Here is a 26,237-nt window from a genome sequence, read left to right as displayed (position 1 = left end):
GCGCCCCAACATCTGCCCTGTGATTGTGCTCCAACAGCTACTCTGTGATTGTGCCACAACATCTGCCCTATGAGTTTGCTCCAAGATCTACCCTGTGATTGTGCCCCAACATCTGCCTTATGAATGTGACCCAACAGCTGTCCCATGAGTGTGCCCCAACAGCTGCCCTGTGATTGCACCCTAACAGCTGCCCTATGATTGTGCCCCAACAGCTACCCACTCATTGTGCTCCAACATCTGCCCTCCAATTGTGCTCCAACATCTGCCCTATGATTGTGCCCCAACAGCTGCCCTGTGATTGTGCCCCACCAGTTGCCCTCTCATTGTGCCCCAGCATCTGTCCTGTAATTGTTCCCCAACAGCTGCCCTATGATTGTGCCCCACCGGCTGCCCTCTCATTGTGCCCCAGCAGCTGCCCTGTGATTGTGTCCCAACATGAGGGGCATAGATAGGATGGATACTAAGGAGCTTTTTCCCTTCGTTGAGGGTTCTATAACAAGGGGACATAGATTCAAGGTAAAAGGCGGGAGGTTTAGAGGGGATTTGAGAAAGAACTTTTTCACCCAGAGGGTGGTTGGAGTCTGGAACTCACTGCCTAAAAGGGTTGTGGAGGCAGGAACCCTCACAACATTCAAGAAGCATTTGGATGAGCACTTGAAATGCCATAGCATACAAGGCTACGGACCAAATGCTGGAATATGGGATTAGATTAGACTGGGCTTGATGGCCGGTGCGGACACGATGGGCCGAAGGGCCTCTATCCGTGCTGTATAACTCTATGACTCTATGACTCTATGATCTGCCCTGCGACCTTTGCTCCAACAGCTACCCTGGGATTGTGCCACAACATCTGCCCTGAGAGTGTGCCTCACCAGCTGTCCTATGAGTGTGCTCCAACTGCTGTCCTATGAGTGTTCCCCAACAGCTGCCCTGTGATTGTGCCGCAACATCTGCCCCAACAACCGCCCTGTAATTGTGTCCCAACATCTGCCCTGTGATTATGTCCCAACTGCTACCCTGTGAGAGTGCCCCAACATCTGTCCTATGAGTGTGCTCCAAAAGCTGCCCTGTAATTGTCCTCAACAGCTGCCCTGTGGTCATTCCCCAACATCTGCCCACTCATTGTGCCCCAACAGCCACCCAATGAGTGTGCTCCATCAGCTGCCCTGTGATTGACCCCAACATCTGCCCTCTCATTATGCCCCAACCGCTGCCCTATGATTTAGCCCCAACAGCTGCGCTGCGATTGTGTCCCAACATCCGCCCTCTCAGTGTTCCCACACAGCTGCCCTGTGATTGCGTCCCAACATCTGCCTTATGATTGTGCCCCGACAGCTGCCCTGTGATTGTGCCCCCACAGCTGCCCTGTGATTGTGCCCCAACAGCTGCCCTGTGATTGTGCCCCAACAGCTGCCCTGTGATTGTGCCCCAACAGCTGCCCTGTGATTGTGCCCCAACAGCTGCCCTGTGATTGTGCCCCAACAGCTGCCCTGTGATTGTGCCCCAGCAGCTGCCCTGTGATTGTGCCCCAACTTCTGCCCTATGAGTGTGCCCTAACAGCTGTTCTATGAGTGTGCCCTAACAGCTGTTCTATGAATGTGCCCTAACAGCTGCCCTGTGATTGTGTCCCAACAACTGCCCCGTGATTGTGCCCCAACAGCTGCCCTGTGATTGTGCCCCAACAGCTGCCCTGTGATTGTGCCCCAACAGCTGCCCTGTGATTATGCCCCAACAGCTGCCCTGTGATTGTGCCCCAGCAGCTGCCCTGTGATTGTGCCCCAGCAGCTGCCCTGTGATTGTGCCCCAACAGCTGCCCTGTGATTGTGCCCCAACTTCTGCCCTATGAGTGTGCCCTAACATCTGCCCTATGAGTGTGCCCCAACATCTGCCCTATGAGTGTGCCCCAACATCTGCCCTATGAGTGTGCCCCAACATCTGCCCTATGAGTGTGCCCCAATATCTGCCCTATGAGTATGCCGCAACAGCTGTCCTGTGAGAGTTCTCCAACAGCTGCCCAGATCTGGAATTCTACACCACTTGAGTGAATGGGGAGTGAGTTGATCATTTGTCTGGGGCCAGATGTATGTTATAACACTCATTACACTTCAGTACTTTCCCATATGTCTTCCTCAGTATTGGCTGTCTCCTGTTTCTAGTCATGTGACCACACAGGCCAATCTAAATTGGAAAAGATGACACACAGCTTCAAAAGAGATGACACAGTCCCGCCCAAAAAAGCTAACAACTCCAAAACAACATACAACTGAATGTAGAGGCTGGTGATGAAGCCCAGGGTGCCTGAATAAATTAAATGGCCTCACATATGATGTATGAAAAGAAGTATTTACAATTGGAGTGCAGTGGGATATGAAGTGGTCAAAAAACATCAAAAATTGTGAAGAATTTAGTTCTCAAGATGACAGATTCTGCAAACAAATTCTATGAGGATTTATGTCACTCTGAAAACAATGTGAAATCAAACAACAAAACAAATCTGACACTGAACTCATTCCAACAAATATTGTGACCGGAGAGCTGGGCTAAGCAACTTTTTGATATTTCGTTAGGGTTCAGAGAATATGTTAAAGAACCATTATCACAGGTACATCGTGACTGACTGTGCTTTATTATTTCCACAAACAAAATCACATTCTCTGGGATCACAACGCTTCCAAACTGCGTTTCCACCATTTTGTTAGAAATAGTTGAGGCAGAAGCTATTGCAACTCGCCAAGGCTTCTTCGACAGCGCCTCCCAAACCCGCGACCTCTACCACCTAGAAAGACAAGGACAGCAGGTGCATGGGAACAACACCACCTGCACGTTCCCCTCCAAGTCACAAACCATCCTGACTTGGAAATATATCACCGTTCCTTCATCGTCGCTGGGTCAAAATCCTGAAACTCTCTACCTCACAGCACTGTGGGAGATCCTTCACCACACGGACTGCAGCGGTTCAAGAAGGCGGCTCACCACCACCTTCTCAAGGGCAATTAGGGATGGGCAATAAATGCTGGCCTCACCAGCGATGCCCACATTCCATGAATGAATAAAAAAAATCTTTTAAGGAAAGCGAGGAAATAATGATTAGAAAACTGGTGACTCTCCTGCTTTAGGGCACAGGCACAGAAAGCTTCCTACTGCACTGAGATTTCTGTGATTCCGTGTCACCAATATAATCTGAAGCTCTCTCGGTACAATCCAGTAATCTTTCACTCCTATCAAACCCACAGGCACTGGTCATTGTCATTATCCTGGGATGGCTGTTTGTACCGATCTACATCAGAGCTGGGGTAAGTAACTTCTCAGTTTGGTCCACTTGCTATTCTGTACACTGGTGGTTGTGGTGATCCCAGCCCATTTGTACTACCTCCTGATTGAGTCCTGACACCGACTGTCTCCTCTCTTCAAGGTTGTGACAATGCCTGAGTACCTGAAGAAGCGATTCGGGGGCAACCGGATCAGGATTTATCTGTCAGTCCTCTCGCTGTGCCTCTACATATTCACCAAGATATCGGTGAGTTACCAGCGGTGTTGAGCCCAGTATAGACTGGGATAGATGCTTGTGCTACATAGATATAGAATGTACAGCACAGAAACAGGCTGATCTTCGACCTCAACTCCACTTTGCTGCCCGATCCCCATATCCCTTGATTCCCCTAGAGTCCAAAAATCTATCGACCTAAGTCTTGAAAATACTCAACGACTCAGCATCCACAGTCCTCTGGGTTAGAGAATTTTAAAGATTCACAACCCTCTGAGTGTAGAAATTTCTCCTCGTCTCAGTCCTAAATGGCCGACCCATTATCCTGAGACTATGGCCTCTAGTTCTAGATTCTCCAGCCAGCGGAAACAGCCTCTCAGCATCTACCCTGTCAAGCCCTCTCGGAATCTTATATTTCAATGAGATCACCTCTCATTCTTCTAAACTCCAGAGAGTATAGGCCCATTCTACTCAACCTCTCCTCATGGGACAACCCTCTCATCCCAGGAATCAATCTAGCGAACCTTTGTTGCGCCGCCTCTAAGGCAAGTATATCCTTCCTTAGATAAGGAGACCAAACTGTACACAGTACTCCAGGTGAGGTCTCACCAAAGCCCTGTGCAATTGCAGCAAGACTTCCTTACTCTTGTACTCCAACCCCCTTGCAATAAAGGCCAACATACCATTTGCCTTCCTAATTGCTTGCTGTACCGGCATGTTAATTTTCTGTGCTTTGTGTACAAGGACACCCAAATCCCTTCCTATTTAATAGTTTCTCACCATTTAAAAAATATTCCATTTTTCTATTCTTCCTACCAAAGTGAATAACCTCACATTTCCCCACTTTATACTCCATCTGCCACCTTCTTGCCCACTCACTTAACCTGTCTATATCCCTTTGCAGACTCTTTGTGTCCTCCTCACAGCTTAATTTCCCACCTAGCTTTATATCATCAGCAAACTTGGATACATTACACTTGGTCCCTTTATCTAAGTCATTTATGGGACTGAACGTCAATAAATCCCAAGGACCTGATGATCTACATTCCCAAGGTTTTGAAAGAGGTGGCTATAGAGATAGTGCATGCATTGGTTGTCATCTTCCAAAATTTTATAGATAATGGAACAGTTCCTGCAGATTGGAGGGTAGCAAATGTAACCCCACTATTTAAGAAAGGAGGGAGAGAGAAAACAGGGAACTACAGACCTATTAGCCTGACATCAGTAGTAGGGAAAATGCTAGAATCTATTATAAAGGATGTGATAACAGGACACTTAGAAAATAATAATAGGATTTGGCAGAGCCAACATGGATTTACAAAAGGGAAATCATGTTTGACAAACGTATTGGAGTTCTTTGAGGATGTAACTAGTAGAATAGATAAGGGGGAACCAGTGGATGTGGTGTATTTGGATTTTCAGATGGCTTTCGATAAGGTCCCACACAGGAGGTTGGTGAACAAAATTAGAGCACATGGAATTGGGGGTAACATACTGGCATGGATTGAGAATTGGTTAACAGACAGAAAACAGAGAGTAGGAATAAACGGATCTTTTTCAGGTTGGCAGAGTGTGACTAGTGGGGTACCACAGGGATCGGTGCTTGGGCCCCAGCTATTGACAATCTATATCAATGATTTGGATGAGGGGACCAAATGTAATATTTCCAAGTTTGCTGATGACACAAAACTAGGTGGGAATGTGAGTTGTGAGGAGGATGCTAAGAGGCTTCAAGGGGATATAGACAGGCTAAGTGAGTGGGCAAGAACATGGCAGATGGACTACAATGTGGAAAAATGTGAAGTTATCCACTTTGGTAGGAAAAACAGAAATGCAGAGTATTTTTTAAATGGTGAGAGATTGGGAAATGTTGATATTCAAAGGGACCTGGGTGTCCTTGTACATGAGTCACTGAAAGCTAACATGCAGATGTAGCAAGCAATTAGGAAGGCAAATGGTACGTTGGCCTTTATTACAAGAGGATTTGAGTACAGGAGTAAAGATGTCTTACTGCAATTATATAGGGCCTTGGTGAGACCGCACCTGGAGTATTGAGTACAATTTTGGTCTCCTTACCTAAGAAAGGATATACTTGCCATAGAGAGAGTGCAATGAAGGTTCACCAGACTGATTCCTGGGATGGCGGGATTGTCGTATGAGGAGAGATTGTGTAGACTAGGCCTGTATTCTTTAGAGTGATTTCATTCTTACAGGGCTCGATAGGAGGATGTTTCCCCTGGCTGGGGGGTCTAGAACCAGGGGTCACAGTCTCAGAATAAGGGGTCAGCCATTTAGGACTGAGTTGAGGAGAAATTTCTTCACTCAGAGGGTGGTGAATCTTTGGAATTCTCTACCCCAGAGGGCTGTGGAGGCTCAGTTATTGAGTACATTCAAAACAGAGATCAATAGATTTCTAGATATTAAAGGCATCAAGGGATATGGGGATAGTGCAGGAAAATGAGGTAGAAGATCAGCCATGATCTTGTTGAATGCCGGATGGCCTACTCCTGATTCTATTTCTTATGTTTTTTATGTTCTTATTAATATTGATTGTAAATAGCTGAGGCCCAAGCAGTGATCCTAGCGGCACCCCACTAGTTACTGCCTGCCAACCTGAAAATGACCTGTTTATTCCTACTCTCTGTTTTCTGTCCATTAACCAATCCTCTATCCATGGTAATAAATTACCCCCAACCCCATGAGCCCTTATCTTGTGTAACAACCTCTTGTGTGACACTTTATCGAATGTCTTTTGAAAATCCAAATATACTACATCCACTGGTCCCCCCTTATCTACCCCTGCTAGTTACACACTCAAAAAGCTCCAGTAGATTTGTCAAACACGATTTCCCTTTCATAAAACCATGTTGACTCTGCCTAATCATATTATGATTTTCTAAGTGCCCCGTTACCACGTCCTTAATAATAGATTCCAGCATTTTCCCGACGACTGATGTCAGGCTAACTGGCCTGTAGTTCCCTGTTTTCTCTCTCCCTCCTTTCTTGAATAGCAGGGTTATATTTGCTACCTTCCAATTCACTGGGATCATTTTAGAATCTAGGGAATTTTGGAAGATCACAACCAATGCATCCACTTTTAGAACCCTAGGATGTAGGTCTTCAGGCCTTAGGGATTTATTGGCTTTTAGTCCCATTAATTTTTCCGGTACTTTTTCTTTACTGATATTAATTACTTTATGTTCCTCACGCTCATTACCCACTATTTCTGGTATTTTTTTTGTGTCTTCTACTGTGAATTCTTCTCTTCCATTTCCTATTCCCCATTATCATTTCTCCTGTCTCTGCCTCTAAGGGACCCATGTTTACTTTCGCTAATCTCTTTTTGCATACTTTTAGAAGCTCTTGCATTCTGTTTTTATAGTTCTTACTAGTTTACTCTCATATCCTGTTTTCTCTCTCTTTATCAATTTTTTGGTCATCCTTTGCTGGTTTCTAAAATTCTTCCAATTCTCAGGCTTACTACTCTTCTTGGCAACATTATAAACCTCTTTTTTTAATCTAATACTATCCTTAACTTCTTTAGTTAGCCACGGATAGATCACTTTTCCTGTGGAGTTTTTATTCCTCAAGGGAATGCATATTGGTTGAGAATTATGAATTATTTCTTTAAATGTTCACCATTGCTTATTTACCATCATATCTTTTAATCTAATTTTCCAATCAGCCGTAGCCAACTCGTTCCTCATACCAATATAATTGGCTTTGTTTAAGTTTAAGTCTCTAGTTTCGTACTTAAGTACGTCACTCTCGAAATCAATATGAAATTCTATCATATTATGATCGCTCTTCCCCAGAGGATCCCTTACTAAGCAATTACTAATTAACCCTGACTCATTACACAAGACAAGATTTAAAATAGCCTGTTCCCTGGTTGGTTCCACGACGTATGGTTTTAGGAAACTGTCTCGAATGCATTCCATGAACTTGTCCTCCAAACTACTTTTGCCAATTTGATTTGTCCAGTCTATATGAAGATTAAAGTCCCTCACAATTATTGCATTACCTAGGTTACAAGCTCCACTAATTTCTTGATTAATATTCTGTCCAACGGTATAACTATTGTTAGGGGGCCTGTAAACTACTCCCACCATTGTTTTCTGCCCCTTGTTATTTCTTATCTCCACCTATACTGATTCTACTTCCTCATCTTCTGAGCCAAGATCCTTTCTCACCACTGTCCTTATCTCATCCTTTATTATCAGGGCTACACCCCCCTCCTTTTCCATTTTGTCTGTCTTTTCGAAAAGTCAAGTACCCTGGAATTTTTAGTTCCCAACCTTGGTCACTCTGCAACCACGTCTCAGTAATGGCTACTAGATCATCCCATCCAATCCATTTATCTCTATTTGTGCCATTAATTTGTTAATCTTGTTATGAATGCTTCGTGCATTCAGATAAACCACCTTTAATTTTAACATTTTACTATTTTTCCCTGATTTGACCTTATTCACTGATGCACTATTACTGTTAAACTCTCTGTCCCTTCCAGACACACTCTGCTTATCTTTACCTAAATCGCTACTCTGCTCTACAGCCTGGACTTTTCTCTTCAGATTTATAAATTTACCCTCACCCATACCCTCCCCCACACTTTTTAGTTTAAAGCCCTATATACCGCCCTAGTTATTCGATTTGCCAGGACACTGGTCCCAGCCCAGTTTAAGTGGAGTCCATCCCAGTGGAACAGCTCCCTCTTTCCCCAGTACTGGTGCCAGTGCCCCATGAATCGAAATCCCTCCCTCCCACACTACTCTTTGAGCCACACATTTAACTGTCTGATCTGTTTGTCCCTATGCCGATTTACACGTGGCTCAGGTAGTAATCCAGAGATTATCACCTTTTGAGGTTCTGATTTTAATTTGGACCCTAGCTCCTCAAACTCCCTCAGCAGAACCTCATTCCTAGTTCTACGTTGTGGACCACGACAACTGGATCCTCCCCCTCATGCTCCAAGTTCTTCTCCAGCCCTGAGGAGATGTCCGTAACCCTGGCTGAAGAGAACAGTGTCTATCCCCCTGACTATACTATCCCCTAACACTACTACATTCCTTTTTACTCCTCCCATTTGAATGGCCTCTCGTATCACGGTGCCGTGATCAAATTGCTCATCCGCCCTGCAATCTTTGTTCTCATCCACACAGGAAGCAAGTACCTCGTACCTGTTGGACAAGGTCAAAGGCTGAGGCTCCTCCACCAATACATCCTGGGTCCCCATACCTGCCTGACTCGCAGTCACACCCTCCTGTCCCTGACCATTGAACAAATCTAAACTACTAACCTAAGGGGTATGACTGCCTCCCGGATCAAAGTGTCCAGATAACTCTTCCCCTCCCTGATACATCGTAATGTCTGCACCTCGGACTCTAGCTCAACAACTCTGAGCCGACATTCCTTGAGTTGCAGACACTTACCGCAGATGTGGTTGCCTGGGATCACACTGCTCTCCACAAACTCCCACATGCTGCAGTTACAGCACACCACCTGCACTGCCATCTCTATCCAACCTTGATTTATATATTTAATTAGTTAAAGTTTTTATTCACTCGATTATTTTTAGTTTTATTAACTATTTAGTTTATCTAGTTTAAGTTATTAATTTAATAAAGTAATAGCAAGTTATAGTTTCTCAGCTCTTAGTTTAAACCACTGCCCAAGCAAAAAAAAACGGTTAACTCACAATCAATCACCGACCTACTTTCCTGTGATGTTACTCCTTGATTATTTTTTTGCTTTTTTTTTTGTTTTTGATTTCACCGTTTCATTGGGAGTGGTTCCTGGGCCTCGCGCTCAGGTCCGCTCTCTCCCGTTCAGGTCCGCTCTCTCCCGTTCAGGTCCGTTCTCTCGCGCTCAGGTCCGCTCTCTCCCGTTCAGGTCCGCTCTCTCCCGTTCAGGTCCGCTCTCTCCCGTTCAGGTCCGCTCTCTCCCGTTCAGGTCCGCTCTCTCCCGTTCAGGTCCGCTCTCTCCCGTTCAGGTCCGCTCTCTCCCGTTCAGGTCCGTTCTCTCGCGCTCAAGTCCGCTCTCTTCCGTTCAGGTCCGCTCTCTCCCGTTCAGGTCCGCTCTCTCCCGTTCAGGTCCGCTCTCTCCCGTTCAGGTCCGTTCTCTCGCGCTCAGGTCCGCTCTCTGGCGTTCAGGTCCGCTCTCTCGCATTCAGGTCCGTTCTCTCGCGCTCAGGTCCGCTCTCTGGCGTTCAGGTCCGCTCTCTCGCATTCAGGTCCGTTCTCTCGCGCTCAGGTCCGCTCTCTCGCGCTCAGGTCCGCTCTCTCGCGCTCAGATCCGCTCTCTGGCGCTCAGGTCCGCTCTCTGGCGCTCAGGGTCCGTTCTCTCGCGCTCAGGTCCGCTCTCTCGCGCTCAGATCCGCTCTCTGGCGCTCAGGTCCACTCTCTCGTGCTCAGATCCGCTCTCTCGCGCTCAGATCCATTCTCTGGCGCTCAGATCCACTCTCTGGCGCTCAGATCCACTCTCTGGCGCTCAGATCCATTCTCTGGCGCTCAGATCCGCTCTCTCGCGCTCAGGTCCACTCTCTCGCGCTCAGATCCACTCTCTGGCGCTCAGATCCGCTCTCTCGCGCTCAGATCCGCTCTCTCGCGCTCAGATCCGCTCTCTCGCGCTCAGATCCGCTCTCTCGCGCTCAGGTCCACTCTCTCGCGCTCAGATCCACTCTCTGGCGCTCAGATCCGCTCTCTCGCGCTCAGATCCGCTCTCTCGCGCTCAGGTCCACTCTCTCGCGCTCAGATCCATTCTCTGGCGCTCAGATCCATTCTCTGGCGCTCAGGTCCGCTCTCTCGCGCTCAGGTCCGCTCTCTCGCGCTCAAGAAATTCATAGACTTGTTTGTATAAACATTACTAAATTTAAAATTCTGAACCTTGTATTCAAATCCCTCCATGGCCTTGCCCCTCCCGATCTCTGTAACCTCCTCCAGCCCTACAACCCTCCGAGAACTCCGTGTTTCTCGTACTTTGGCCTCTTATGCATCCTCGATTTCCTTCGCCCCACCATTGGCGGCCGTGCCTTCAGCTGTCTAGGCCCTAAACTCTGGAATTTCCACCCAAAACCTCTCTGCATCTCCACCTCTCCTATTTTATGACGTTCCATAAAACCAACATCTTTGACCAAGCTTTTGGTCACCTGCTCTAATATATCCTTATTTGGCTTGGTGTCACATTTGGTCTGATCATGCTTCCGTGAAGCGCCTTGTAACGTTTAAGTAAATAAGCAGAAACTGTTTCCATTGGCAGAAGGGTCAGTAACCAGAGGACACAGATTTAAGGTAATTGGCAAAAGAACCAGAGGAGGAGAATTTTTTTTAATGCAGCGAGTTGTTCTGATCTGGAATGCACTGCCTGAAAGGACGGTGGGAGCAGATTCAATAGTAACTTTCAGAAGAGAATTGGATAAATATTTGAAGGGGAAAAATTTGGAGGGTGATGGGGAAAGGGCGGGGGAGTGGGACTATTGGATAGCTCTTTCAAAGAGCTGGCACAGGCATGATGGGCTGAATGGCCCACTTCTCTGCTGTATCATTCTATGATTCTATAGAGGCGCTCTATAAATGCAAGTTGTTGTTGTCAATATCTTCAAAATCTCTGATAACTGGGGCGTACTCCTTTCCCGTTGTTAGATATTTGTGAGACTTTGAAGACTGCCCTTATACACAGGTCTCAAGTCTATGTGTGCCTAGAATATATAACAAACAGAATCAGTGGTGGCATAGCCTGAAGGTTGACCCGTGTAACTGCTTTCACATATCTTTATTGTCTTCACTCTTGCTGACACGTATAATAATACTTAATTTGTTGAGATGGATTGTTCCATTTAATTTAATAACATAAACCTTCATAAACAAGAATTCAGAGGCCACTTCATTCTTCCGCAGTACTGCCTGGGTGTAATCAATGATTACATTCCACTATGATATTCAGATACTGTCTCAGAATCAATTATCTCAGATGGGGAATACCACAGAATGGTTTATACATCAGTTTTTTTGTTATTCGTTCATGGGATGTGGACATCGCTGGCGAGGCCGGCATTTATTGCCCATCCCTAATTGCCCTTGAGAAGGTGGTGGTGAGCCGCCTTTTTGAACCGCTGCAGTCCGTGTGGTGAAGGTTCTCCCACAGTGCTGTTAGGTAGGGAGTTCCAGGATTTTGACCCAGCGATGATGAAGGAACGGCGATATAGTTCCAAGTCAGGATGGTGAGTCACTCGCCGCAGAATACCCAGCTTCTGACCTGCTCTTGTAGCCACAGTATTTATATGGCTGGTCCAGTTAAGTTTCTGGTCAATGGTGACCCCCAGGCTGTTGATGGTGGAGGATTCAACGATGGTAATGCTGTTGAGTGTCAAGGGGAGGTGGTTAGACTCTCTCTTGTTGGAGATGGTCATTGCTTGGCACTTGTCTGGCGCGAATGTTACTTGCCACTTATCAGCCCAAGCCTGGATGTTGTCCAGGTCTTGCTGCATGCGGGCTCATTATCTGAAGGGTTGCGAATGGAACTGAACACTGTGCAATCATCAGCGAACATCCCCATTTCTGACCTTATGATGGAGGGAAGGTCATTGATGAAGCAGTTGAAGATGGTTGGGCCTAGGACACTGCCCTGAGGAATTCCTGCAGCAATGTCCTGGGGCTGAGATGATTGGCCTCCAACAACCACTACCATCTTCCTTTGTGCTAGGTATGACTCCAGCCACTGGAGAGTTTTCCCCCTGAATCCCATTGACTTAAATTTTACTAGGGCTCCTTGGTGCCACACTCGGTCAAATGCTGCCTTGATATCAAGGGCAGTCACTCTCACCTCACCTCTGGAATTCAGCTCTTTTGTCCATGTTTGGACCAAGGCTGTAAAGAGGTCTGGAGCCGAGTGGTCTTGGCAGAACCCAAACTGAGCATCGGTGAGCAGGTTATTGGTGAGTAAGTGCCGCTTGATAGCACTGTCGACGACACCTTCCATCACTTTGCTGATGATTGAGAGTAGACTGATGGGGCGGTAATTGGCCGGATTGGATTTGTCCTGCTTTTTGTGGACAGGACATACCTGGGCAATTTTTCACATTGTCAGGTAGATGCCAGTGTTGTAGCTGTACTGGAACAGCTTGGCTAGAGGCGCAGCTCGTTCTGGGGCACAAGTCTTCAGCACTACAGCTGGGATGTTGTCGGGGCCCATAGCCTTTGCTGTATCCAGTGCACTCAGCCATTTCTTGAATGAATCGAATTGGCTGAAGACTGGCTTCTGTGATGGTGGGGATATCGGGAGGAGGCAGAGATGGATCATCCACTTGGCACTTCTGACTAAAGATAGTTGCAAACACTTCAGCCTTGTTTTTTGCACTCATGTGCTGGACTCTGCGATCATTGAGGATGGGGATGTTTACAGAGCCGCCTCCTCCAGTTAGTTGTTTAATTGTCCACCATCATTCACGACTGGGTGTGGCAGGACTGCAGAGCTTTGATCTGATCCATTGGTTGTAGAATCGCTTAGCTTTGTCTTATAGCATGTTGCTTCCGCTGTTTAGCATGCATGTAGTCCTGAGTTGTAGCTTCACCAGGTTGGCACCTCATTTTTAGGTACGCCTGGTGCTGCTCTTCTACACTCCTCATTGAGCCAGGGTTGATCTCCTGGCTTGTTGGTAATGGTAGAGTGAGGAATATGCCGGGCTATGAGGTTACAGGTTGTGCTGGAATACAATTCTGCTGCTGCTGATGGCCCACAGCGCCTCATGGATGCCCAGTTTTGAGCTGCTAGATCTGTACTGAATCTATCCCATTTAGCACGGTGATAGTGCCACACAACACGTTGGATGGTGTCCTCAGTGCAAAGACGGGACTTCGTCTCCACGAGGACTGTGCGGTGGTCACTCCTACTAATACCGTCATGGACAGCTGCATCTGCGACAGGTAGATTGGTGAGGACGAGGTCAAGTAGGTTTTTCCCCTTGTGTTGCTTCGCTCACCACCTGCCACAGGCCCAGTCGAGCAGCTATGTCCTTTAGAACTCAGCCAGCAGTGGTGCTACCGAGCCACTCTTGGTGACGGACATTGAAACCCCCACCCATAGTACATTCTGTGCCTTTGCTACCCTCAATGTTTCCTCCAAGTGGTGTTCAACATGGAGGAGGACTGATTCATCAGCTGAGGGAGGGCGGTAGGTGGTAATCAGCAGGAGGTTTCCTTGCCCATGTTTGACCTGATGCCATGAGATCCAGAGTCAATGTTGAGGACTCCCAGGGCCATTCCCTCCTGACTGTATATCACTGTACCGCCACCTCTGGTGGGTCTAGTACTGCCGGTGGGACAGGACATACCCAGGGATGGTGATGGAAGAGTCTGGGACATTGGCTGTAAGGTATGATTCTGTGAGTATGGCGATTGCTTGACTAGTCTGTGGGACAGCTCTCCCAATTTTAGCACAAGTCCCCAGATGTTAGTGAGGAGGACTTTGCTTGGTTTGCCTTTGTTATGTCCAGTGCCTGGTGGTCCATCCAGTTTTATTCTTATTATGACATTTTGTAGCGAGATTGAACAACTGAGTGACTTGCTCGGTCAAGTCAGAGGGCAATTAAGAATCAACCACATTTCTGGAGTCACACACAAGCCAGACCGGGTAAGGACAGCAGGTTTCCTTCCCCATTAGTGAACCCGATGGGCTTTTACAACAATCCAGTAGTTTCATGGCCACTATGGTGCTCATTTTTTTTATTCCCGATTTTATTTAATTAATTGAATTTAAATTCCCCAGCTGCCATGGCAGGATTTGAACTTATGATTCTGGATTATTACTCCAGGCCTCTGGATTACTAATCCAGTAACATAACCACTATGCTACTGTACCCCAGTGGGGTAAATACTTTAAGGATGAGGTTGCATCAGGTCAATATTCTTTAACCCTCACCCCCATCCCCCGGGCTGACTTTATTTGAAGGTGAGGGATGTTGGTCCTGGGGAATGAAACACTTTCCTATTTCAGACACCCAGTACCAGCATTGAGCACTCCCAGGTTAGGTTTAGTACAGCCAACTGCAGAGCAACATTCCCAAAGATATGTACAAATGTGGGAGGCCATTTGGCCCATCCACTTCATCCTTCTATCCCCCATCGAACTGTCTAACTGCCTCTGTATGATTCCAGCCTCTGCCTCCCCTCGAGTTTATTCCGGGTTTCACTCTTTGTTTGAAGTGGTATTAAGTCATCAGGCCTGAATTTTCCCTTTGCTAATGTCCCTTTGTCCTGCAGTCATGGTTTAACTTAAAATAATGCTTAGAATTAACCTTTCCCATTCCACTCAGTATCTTACATCCCTCTACAAGGGTTCCCTCACATTCATCTCCTTTCAAAGCTGAAGATTGAATGTTTTTCTAACTCCCTCTGAAGCTCTTTCCGCTCGGCTTCAACGATGCACCTTAGTTCCGACCTTGGCAGTGACCCTTCCTCCACCCCTGCACCAGGCATGCTTCCCACCTCGACGAGTGACGTCTCTAATGGAGTGCCAATTCTCCAGTAGCCCTACATACACCATTTCAGAGGGTGGAGGGGGAGCCTGAACATACAGCACCAATGATACATGAAAGGGATTCCCGAGTCACTCCAACATGTTCACTCCAGTCTGTGTGACCCGATCATACAGGGATTGAACTTCCTGATCGTCCACTGGAACTCAGCAGAAGATCTGTAGAAATCCTGGGGAAACTGTGTAAACAGACCAATAAGTCTATCAAACCCACTGTATCCAGGTAACAGCGCACCATTCACACATAGAACCAAACAGCACAGAAGGAGACCATTCGGCCCATCGTCTCTATTTTGGCTCTTTGCTAGAACAGTCCAAGACTAATCCCACTGTCCCGCTCTCTCCTCATAGCCATGTATCTTCCTCTGCTTCAGATCTTTAACTCCCCACTATCCTTAAAAGATGCAATGGTTACTGCCTCATCTATTCCCTGCGACAAGGCATTCAATTCTCCAATGACTCTCTGCATAAAGAAATTTCTCCTGTATTATGTCCTGACTAACTTAATGACAGTTTTAAATTGTTGACCCCTCATCACTGACTCCCCACCTAGAAGAAATAGATCTTTTCTATTCACTCCATCAACACCTTTCATGATTTTAAAAGCCTCTATGAAACCTCCTCTTCGCCTTCTCTTCTCCAGTAGAACGAATTCCAGTACCTCATGTACCTCCTGATAACTATAGAATCCATTCTAATCATCCCTAAACACGTACACCTAGAATTTCTAACATAGTAACATTAGGAACAGGAGGAGGTTATTCAGCCCCTTGAGCCTGTTCCACCATTCAATTAGATCATGCCTTTTTTATATTTGTTCATGGGATGTGGGCGACGCTGGCGAGGCCGGCATTTATTGCCCATCCCTAATTGCCCTTGAGAAGGTGGTGGTGAGCCGTCTTCTTGAACCGCTGCAGTCCGTGTGGTGAAGGTTCTCCCACAGTGCTGTTAGGAAGGGAGTTCCAGGATTTTGACCCAGCGACGATGAAGGAACGGCGATATATTTCCAAGTCGGGATGGTGTGTGACTTGGAGGGGAACGTGCAGGTGGTGTTGTTCCATGTGCCTGCTGCTGTTGTCCTTCTAGGTGGTAGAGCTCGCGGGTTTGGGAGGTGCTGTCGAAGAAGCCTTGGTGAGTTGCTGCAGTGCATCCTGTGCATGGTACACACTGCAGCCACTGTGCGCCGGTGGTGAAGGGAGTGAATGTTTAGGGTGGTGGATGGGGTGCCAATCAAGTGGGCTGCTTTGTCCTGGATGGTGTCGAGCTTCTTGAGTGTTGTTGGAGCTGCATTCATCCAAGCAAGTGGAGAGTATTCCATCACACTCCTGACTTGTGCCTTGTAGATGGTGGAAAGGCTTTGGGGAGTCAGGAGGTGGGTCACTCGCCGCAGAATACCCAGCCTCTGACCTGCTCTTGTAGCCACACTATTTATATGGCTGGTCCAGTTACGTTTCTGGTCAATGGTGACCCCCAGGATGTTGATGATGGGGGATTCGGCGATGGTAATGCCGTTGAATGTCAAGGGGAGGTGGTTAGATGCTCTCTTGTTGGAGATGGTCATTGCCTGGCACTTGTCTGGCGCGAAAGTTACTTACCACTTATGAGCCCAAGCCTGGATGTTGTCCAGGTCTTGCTGCATGCGGGCTCGGACTGCTTCATTATTTAAGGGGTTGCGAATGGAACTGAACACTGTGCAATCATCAGCGAACATCCCCATTTCTGACCTTATGATGGAGGGAATGTCATTGATGAAGCAGCTGAAGATGGTTGGGCCGAGGACACTGTCCTGATCTGTACATCAACTCCATTTACCCGCCTTTGCTCCATATCCCTTGATACCCTTACCTAATAAAAATCTATCTATCTCAGTCTTGAAAGCTCCAATTGTCCCACCATCCTCAGCCTTTTGGGGGCAAGAATTTCAAATTTTTACTAATCTTTGTGTGAAAAAGTGCTTCCTGATTTCACTCCTGAACGGCCTGGCTCTAATTTTAAGATTATGTTCCTATGTTCTTTATTTCCCCACTAGAGGAAATGGTTTCTCCGTATCTAACCTATCAATTCCTTTTAACATTCTAAACACCTCGATCAGATCACCCCATTATCTTCTATACTCAACAGAATACAAGCCTAGTCTATGCAACCTGTCCTCATAATTTAACCCTTTGAGCCCCAATACCATTCTTGTCAATCTGCACTACACCCTCTCCAAGGGCAATATATTTTTTCTGAGGTGCAGTGCCCAGAACTGAACCCAGTGCTCCAGATGGGGTCTGACCAAGGCTCTGTACAACTGAAACATAACTTCCTCTCCTTTGTATTCCAGGGATCTCCTGCCTTAATGTTTGGTGGAAGATCAGAGAAAATCCCGGAGTAATGGCGTAAATGGCTGTTTATACCAATTCCACTGAAATGACACTGGGAGAACATCCCCAGGAATTATACCCTGTAATCTCTAGGAATAGGCAAAAAACTGTGTCCAATTCAGTAAAAACTTTGGGAAATTCCTCTCCGACCTCCAAAGGCAATCGAGGAAAGCTCGAGGGTATAACTCCTCGCAGGCACAGTAAGCTCGCAACTTACCCCCTGTAACTGGATGTGTTCTCTCAGGAACTTGTCAAGTTCCCTTTATATAGAATTCTCCATAATTCTCCTTTAAAAACTCTCCTTTATTGAGACTGAGCCCAGGGAGTGGTTTAGAAATGTTGGCGCTGAGCTGAGTTTAGGACAATGTGGCCTGTGAGAAGTGCCCCAAACACCGAGCCCACTGCCCTTTGTGCAACCTCTCAGTCCGGTTCAGGTCGGTCTGTGTGGCCAGTTTTGACATATGAAGTCCAAGTTCAGATCGGCACGAGGAAAAAAGAGACACAAAAATGATATTTACTGAGCGTGGTTTTGTTACCTCTTTCTTGCAGGCTGACATGTTTTCAGGAGCCATATTTATCCGGGAGGCGCTGGGGTTGAACCTGTACGTTGCTGTGGTGATTCTGCTTTCCATCACTGCCCTCTACACCGTGACGGGTAAGACCAGCCCTTCTCTCCCCTCAGAGCTTGGCAGCAAAGGCCGACTCTCCAACTGTTGGCCTCCCAAAGATTGCCCTGTGTGGTGTTGCCAAGAATCATTAAAGCCAGTTTAAAAACCAGGCAGAGCCAGTGCAAGGGCATGATCCTGGTGTAACCACTGGGATCTCATCCCACTGATTTTTCTGGGGGTCCCTATTTTTAGGCACTTACCTGCCACGATGATGGTGGCATAATACAAGGTCCTGAAGATTGCACACAGTGGAAGGGGGAGGGGGGAGTAGTGGCAACCTTGCTTTTGGTAAACGATGCCTTGGTGCGTGACTTGAGTTAGCGTTTGCTTGCTGACCTAAGGGAACAATCAGTGTGCTAACTGTGTAAGTCCACTGCCGTCCTTACTCCACACCTAACTACTGTGTTCAGTTCTGGGCACCTCACCTCAGGAAGGATCTATTGGCCTTGGAGGGGGTGCAGCGCAGATTAGCAGAATGATACCTAAACTAAAGGAGTTACATTATGAGGACAGGTTGCATAGACTAGGCTTGTATTCCCTTGAGTATAGAAGATTAAGGGGTGAGGTAATTGAGGTGTTTGGGATGATTAGAAGGGTTGAAAAGATAAATGGGGAGGAACTATTTCCTCTGGTGGGGGAATCCAGAAAAAGGGGGCATAAAAGGCTAGTCAGAGGAAGGATGGGGCCGATTAGGGACCAAAAGGAGATCTTCTCGTGGAAGCAGAGGACATGGCTGAGGTGCTAAATGAATACTTTGCAACTGTCTTCACTAAAGAAGAGAATGTCACAGTAAAGGAGGAGGTGGTAGAGAAATTAGATAGAATAAAAATAGAGAAAGAGGAGGTACTTAAAAGGTTGGCAGCACTCAAAGTAGAAAAGTCACCTGGTCCGGATGGGATGTATCCTAGGTTGCTGAGGGGAGTAAGGGTGGAAATTGCGGAGGCTCTGGCCACAATCTTCCAATCCTCCTTAGATATGGGAGTGGTGCCAGAGGACTGGAGGATTGCAAATGTTACACCCATGTTCAAAAAAGGGGAGAGGGATAAACCTGGCCAGTCAGTCTGACGTCAGTGGTGGATAAACTTTTAGGGGCATTAATCCGGGACAAAATGAATTGGCACTTGGAAAAATATGGGTTAATAAATGAAACCCAGCATGGATTTGTTAAAGGCAAATCATGTTTGACTAACTTGATTAAGTTCTTTGATGAAGTAACAGAGAGGGTTGATGAGGGTAGTGTGGTTGATGTTGTGTATATGGACTTTCAAAAGGCATTTGATAAAGTGCCACATAATAGACTTGTTAGAAAAATTGAAGCCCATGGGATTAAAGGGACAGTAGCAGCGTGGATACAAAATTGACTAAGGGACAGAAAGCAGAGAGTAGTGGTGAACGGTAGTTTTTCAGACTAGAGGGAAGTATATAGTGGTGTTCCCCAGGAGTTGAGTATACAGGGTATAATTTCAAAGTTTGAAGATGACACAAAACTTTGGAATGTAGTAAACAATGTGGAGGATAGTAACAGACTTCAGGAGGACATAGACAGACTGGTGAAATAGGCAGACACACAGCAAATGAAATTTAATGTAGAGAAGTGTGAAGTGATACATTTTGGTAGGAAGAATGATGAAAGGAAATATAAACTAAATGGTACAATTTTAAAGGAGGTGCAGGAACAGAGACACCTGGGGGTGTATGTGCACAAATCTTTGAAGGTGGCAGGACAAGTTGAGACGGCATACGGGATCCTGGGCTTTATTAACAGAGACATGGGACTCGATTTTCGCACCCCCGAGCGGGTGCGTTCGTGGCGGGGGGGCTGCAAAAATCGGGGATTCCCGGGGCGGGTCCGGAGCCCGGCTCCAACCCGCCCACTTACGGGTTTCCCCACTGACGCGCTGACATGCCGCGCAGCCCCCGCATGTGGGACTCCCGCCAGCAATTAAAGCCAGCGGAGTGCCACTTAAAGTACTTAAACAGGTACTTCAGGTCGTTTACAGACCTGATTAACATGATATTTTAGGAGGGGTGGGATTTTCCAAACAACTGGGACTGTTTCCCGTACTGGGGGATACACTCCCAGTTCAAATGGACGTGTTGCAGCCATCAGCCTGTGGCAGCTGCAAAGGTCCATTTGACAGGTGGGGGGGGGGAAGACCCTCACTCATTGCAGGAGGCCACTCTGTCACTTTGGACAAAGTTTGGCCTCCACCACCCTCCTCCTAACAATAAAATTCACCAACTTGCACACTCACCCCGGTGTCCAGACACATGTACCTACCTTGCGGACCCCCTCAAATGTACATCTTCTGGATGGGGGCCGCCGTAGCTGCAGTCATGACCTCCTCAGAGGGCGAACAGCATCACCAGCCTCGCTGGCCACGCCGTCCACCTCTGACACGTGGAGCTCCACAACACAGTGCTGTGACACATCCACCTGCACAGCAGGAGGGAGGGCAAAGGCAGAGAGAGATGCGTCGCAGAGGGCACTACCCTCACCACAGGGTCCACAGACCGAGGCTCAGCTTCCTGGACCTCTCTGAGCAGCAGTGCACACGGAGGCTCAGAGTCACTCGACATGTAGTCGTGGACATCTGCAGCCTCCTTCATGCCGAGCTGCTCCTGGCTGGCCCGAGCACCATCTTCTTACCTGTCGCTGTCAAAGCCACCACTGCCCTCAACAACTTCTCCTCCGCATCCTTCCAGGGTGCAACCGGAGACATCGCCGACGTCTCTCAGTCGTCTGCACAAAATAGCCCTGCAAATACACCTACACCCACTGGGTGGTATCAGGTGTGGGTCTTCATTGTGATCCTCAGGAAAGGGCATTATTGCACAAACCAGACAAGATTCGCGAAGACATGGCAGTAGTGGTGACAATATAATATGTAATGTGAGTTGCTCAGAAATTAAATATAAGTAAAAACCATGACAAACCCTCAAACACCCTTGTGCATCCCCTTCATGCTCACGACACGTTTGCCTTACGCTGCCTACTGCACATATGTGATGCATGCCCTGTGGCTGCAGCACAGGTAGTGGCAGGTTGAGTGAGGCTGGCCGTGAAAGAGATGCATGAGAGGGTGAGTATGAGATAGAGCCATGAGATTGTATGAGGGTGGGGTTGAGTGGTAGTGGCGGGATGAGTACTGGCGAGGTGAGTAGGTGCAGGTAGGATGAGGATGAGCTTTGAGTGGGTGTGAGGGGTGATGTGATAGAGTAGTGTTGGCAGTGCAGAAGGAGATGTGGGGTGGGGGTGGTGATGTGGCAGACGGAGTGTAGGGGAATGAGTAAGTGTACTCACTTTGGCTGACCTACTGAGGTCATTGCAGCGCCTCCTGCACTGTATGCAGGTGGGCGATATGTTGGTGGTGCTGGTGACCCCCTCTGCCACCTCGAGCCAGGCCTTCTTGATGGCAGAGGCAGGCCACTTCCTCCCGCCCACCGGGGGGATGATCTCTGTCCTCCCCCTCCTCCTCACCCCATCCAATAATACCTGGAGTGAGGCATCATTAAACCTGGGAGCAGCCTTCTCCCTGGGCTGCTCCATGCTGTAATTTTTCCTATTTTCTGCAGCATCAGTCAGTGGAGGACGGCCCCTTTAAATAGAGCTCCTCCAGCTGACAGACCTTGCTGCGCATGAGCAGTCCGTCTGCTGCGCAGCTTACCAGCGCAAAACCCGGAAGCAAAGGTAAGTGGCTGCAATTAGCCTGTGATTGTGTGCGGAGCACCCCGATTTCACTGGGTGCATTACCCACGCGCCCAGTCGACCCCCCGCTGCAAACCCACTGCCCTCCTAATATCGGGCCCATAGAGTACAAAAGCAAGGAAGTTATGTTAAACCTTTATAAAACACTGGTTGGGCCTCAGCTGGAATATTGTGTTCAATTCTGGGCACCGCACTTCAGAAAGGATGTCAAGGCCTTAGAGAGGGTGCAGAGGGGATTTATTAGAATGGTACCAGGGATGAAAGACTTCATTTATGTGGAGAGACTTGAGAAACTGAGGTTGTTCTCCATAGAGCAGAGAAGGTTAAGGAGAGATTTGAGAGGTGTTCAAAATCATGAAGGGTTTTGACAGAGTAAATAAGGAGAAACTATTTCCAGTGGCAGATGTGTCAGTAATCAGAGGGCACAGATTTAAGGTAATTGGCAAAAGAACCAAAGGCGCGATGAGGAAAAATATTTTATGCTGCAAGTTGTTCTGATCTGGAATGCACTGCCTGAAAGGGCGGTGGAAGCAGATTCAGTTATAACTTTCAAAAGGGAATCGGATAAATACTTGAAGTGGAAAAAATTGCAGGGCTATGGGGAAAGAGCAGGGGAGTGGGACTAATTGGATAGTTTGTTCAAAGAGCCGGCACAGGCATGATGGGCTGAATGGCCTCCTCCTGTGCTATTTGAATCTACGATTCTGTGATAACCTTGGAATTGGATCTAGGCCATTCAGGGGTGATGTCAGGAAGCACTTCTTCACACAAAGGGGAGTGGAAATCTGGAACTCTCTCCCCCAAAAAGCTGTTGGGGCTGGGGGTCAATTGAAAATTTCAAAACCGAGATTGTTAAGGAAGGGTATTAAGGGTTACAGAACCAAAGTGGGTAGATGGAGTTAAGATACAGATCAGCCATGATCTAATCGAATGGCGGAACAGGCTCGATGGGCTGAATGGCCTACTTCCGTTCCTATTTTCCTAGCTAGGAATGAGAGGCTGATGTTTGCTGCAGTATAAAGAATACGTTAGGAATGAATTACATTAAAAACGGGTGACATTTATAAATCAAAATGTGCACCGAATGAGTGGGAATGGGTGAGTGTGTCAGTCGCTCAGGCTCCATGAAGGTTCCTCTTACTTCAGTGAAACAGGAGAGGGACAAGCGATTTGTGACTGTTTCGATCTACTCAGAAGCCGACATTTTAACGGCAGTATAATGAGTCCCGTCCGTGAGGTCAGCACCCGATGAACAGCCCGCAGTGCGCCTCGTGCCATTGCAGGTATGACAGGTGTGGATCTCCAGACTGAATCATGGTAGGAAAACAATGGGACATTCCAGCAACCAATTCCTTTTCTCTCAGGTTCGGGAAGAACATAGGAACATTAGGAATAGGAGTCGGCCATTCAGCCCATCGAGCCTGTTCCGCCATCCAATCAGATCGCAGCTGATCTGTATCTTAACTCCATTTTCCCGAAAATTGAGTTTTTTAAAAATTCGTTCATGGGATGTGGGCGTCGCTGGCGAGGCCGGCATTTATTGCCCATCCCTAATTGCCCTTGAGAAGGTGGTGGTGAGCCGTCTTCTTGAACCGCTGCAGTCCGTGTGGTGAAGGTTCTCCGACAGTGCTGTTAGGAAGGGAGTTCCAGGATTTTGACCCAGCGACGATGAAGGAACGGCGATATATTTCCAAGTCGGGATGGTGTGTGACTTGGAGGGGAACGTGCAGATGGTGTTGTTCCCATGTTCCTGCTGCCCTTATCCTTCTAGGTGGTAGAGGTTGCAGGTTTGGGAGGGTCTGTCGAAGAAGCCTTGGCGAGTTGCTGCAGTGCATCCTGTGGATGGTACACACTGCAGCCACTGTGCGCCGGTGGTGGAGGGAGTGAATGTTTAGGGTGGCGGATGGGGTGCCAATCAAGCCGGTTGCTTTGTCCTGGATGGTGTCGAGCTTCTTGAGTGTTGTTGGAGCTGCACTCAAAATGGAGTTAAGATACAGATCAGCTGCGACCTGAGTGAATGGCTTGGTACTCCTTCATACTCTTCCCTTATCAAAAATCTGTCGATCTCAGTTTTGAAAGCTCCAATCGCCCCCCAACATCCGCAGCCTTTTGGGGGGAGAGAGTTTCCCATAAGCGGCCATGGTTTGAATGTGTTGGCAAAACTGCGTCCAGTTTGCAGTTAGTTCCGGTGATGGAATTTTTAAAAAAACGTGCAACCTGTTCAGTTGTGGAGGAAGACACAGATGTCAGGATTTAGACCTCAAGATCTGGCCAGGTGGCTGTCAGCAAGGTAAGTTGTGGGGGAGAGGGGGTGGGGGAGGTTAGTGGTCCTGATCGCGGAGGGTGGGAGTCCTCACACAAATGTTTCGACACTAGCCTCTGCCGGGCCTCTTTGGTTCCATCGCTCATGGAAGTGCATTGCGCAGGTTCCGACCGAAAATGGCGATCGGGGACCTACTTATATTATAGGGCCCCGATTTCCACATTTAAAGGGGCTCTACGCCTGAAACAGGCGGGCGCTTTGGATACCTGGCGGTAGGCCCCTTTCAGAATGGAGCCGGCTGCCTTGCCGGTGTTAACGGGGGGAGGGGGGTGGAGGGGGAGGTTAGTGACTCCATTTTGAGGCCGTTACCACCCCGTTAACGCCAGGCAAAGGCGATCAAAATCCACCCCAATGAGTCAGGATCAGCCGCGTTGTTTCCAAGTTTCCGATATACGCTCCCAGTGGAGATGCCTCCTAGTCCTGGAGATCACATTGGCCCTGCTTTATATTACAGGATACCTACCTCTTATACAAGGTGATCTCCGACCCAACCACAAGCAGGCCCAGCTCTCGCTTGAAGGAATTCAACGAATCAGCGTCCACCGTACGAGCCGACAGTCAGTTTCACAGGTCCACTATTCTCTGGGATAAATTCTGGCCTTAAATAACTTGTAAGAATGACCCCTGGGCCTCCCTAATACATCCAATTGAAATAATTGCTCTACATAAACACAATCTGGTCCCATCGTTATTTTTGAAACCTCGGTAAAATTGGGCCATTGGCTATGATTTTCTAAAGTACACAGACCCAGCTTTTTGAGCCTCTCTGGGTAACTAAGGTGTTTTAAACTGGAAATTAGTCTAGTGGCCCTCCTCTGCACCCTTTCCAAAGCCTCAATATCACCCACCATGTGGGGAGAACAAAACTGGACACGGTATTCTAACTGAGGCCTGACCAAGGTCATGTACAAGGACAAAATAGTAAGCTTTGCTTTTTTCATGAATTGTCCTGTGAATGCACCCTAAAACCCTGTTTGCTTTAGCTATGGCTTTACAGCATTGGTCATGAACCTTCAGAGACTGATGTACTAAAACACCCAGATCTATTTCTTTCACCACTGGTTTAATTCTGTTCCCTGTAGGGTGTAAGTATATTCGGCATTTGACCTGCCCACGTGCATAATACCACACTTACCTAAGTTAAACCTCATTTGCTAATCACTGGCCCATTCTTCCAAGACACCAAGATATGTTGCAATAGTTGAGTATCCTCTACAGTCCTCACACATATCTTGATATTGTTCACAAACATTCCCCCCAACACCCACATCCAAATCATTAATGAATATAGTAAATAGCAGCAGTCCTAACACCGATCCCTGTGGGACAACACTGGTAACCGGGCTCCAAACAGATCCATTGACAACCAATTTTATGCCTACAGGCATTCAGCCAATTCTCAATCCACCCCAGCACAAGTTCCACAAGACTGTAGCTTGTAGAGAAGAGAGGCACTGTATCAAAAGCTTTCTGAAAGTCCAGGTAGATAGTGTCTACCCTCATCCACTAAGCTGATGACGTCTTCAAAAAAATCCATCAAATTCATAAGACACGACCTTCTTTAATGGAAGCTGTGTTGGGTGTCTCTGAGAAGACCTTCTCTATTTATGTGGTCATATAGAACATCCCTAATGATACCTTCGAGCATCTTACCTATTATTATTGATTATTGAAGTCAAGCTAATAGGCCTATAGTTACCCAGCTCTGCCTTATTACCCTTTTTGAAAATTAGAACTATATTGGCATCCTTCCAGTCCTGGGGGACAGTCTCAGACTCCAGTGAGCTATTAAAGGTACAGACTAGGGGCTCACACAGCCTCATTTCCTTAAGGACCTTCGGGGGGATATCATCTGGGCTGGCAGCCCGATTTATTTTAAGGTTCCCAATCTATCTAAGACAATATCCTCATCTATCTCAATATTAACAGTTTTACTGTGAACAGTATCACTTACTGCTGTCCGTTGAGCATTGTCTTCAAGAGTAAAGATTGATGCAAAGTAGTCATTCCGTATCTTCACCGTACCCTGACAATCCTTTCTGACCAGTCCTTGAGCATCTTTCAATGGCCCAATGCAGTCTTCGATGGTCCTCTGACTCTTCACATAGCAGAAAAAAGCTTTTCCCATTTTCCCGGCACAGACACGATGGGCCGAATG

General features: G+C 47.4%; 1 protein-coding gene across 2 annotated transcripts in view; it reads left to right on the top strand.

The window, feature by feature from the left end:
* The window catches only part of slc5a1 (solute carrier family 5 member 1), a 136,695-nt gene that overhangs the window by 61,406 nt on the left and 49,052 nt on the right, over nucleotides 1–26,237 (top strand). For both annotated transcript variants that reach the window (XM_068005511.1, XM_068005510.1), the window contains exons 4-6: nucleotides 3,234–3,293; nucleotides 3,413–3,517; nucleotides 17,929–18,034. In XM_068005511.1, the coding sequence (XP_067861612.1) occupies nucleotides 3,234–3,293; nucleotides 3,413–3,517; nucleotides 17,929–18,034 (271 nt within the window). The remainder of the gene's footprint in view (nucleotides 1–3,233; nucleotides 3,294–3,412; nucleotides 3,518–17,928; nucleotides 18,035–26,237) is intronic.

This window comes from Heptranchias perlo, chromosome 25 (genome assembly GCF_035084215.1).
Source record: "Heptranchias perlo isolate sHepPer1 chromosome 25, sHepPer1.hap1, whole genome shotgun sequence".
NCBI lineage: Eukaryota > Metazoa > Chordata > Chondrichthyes > Hexanchiformes > Hexanchidae > Heptranchias > Heptranchias perlo.
This window is presented reverse-complemented; position numbering and strand designations above follow the sequence as displayed.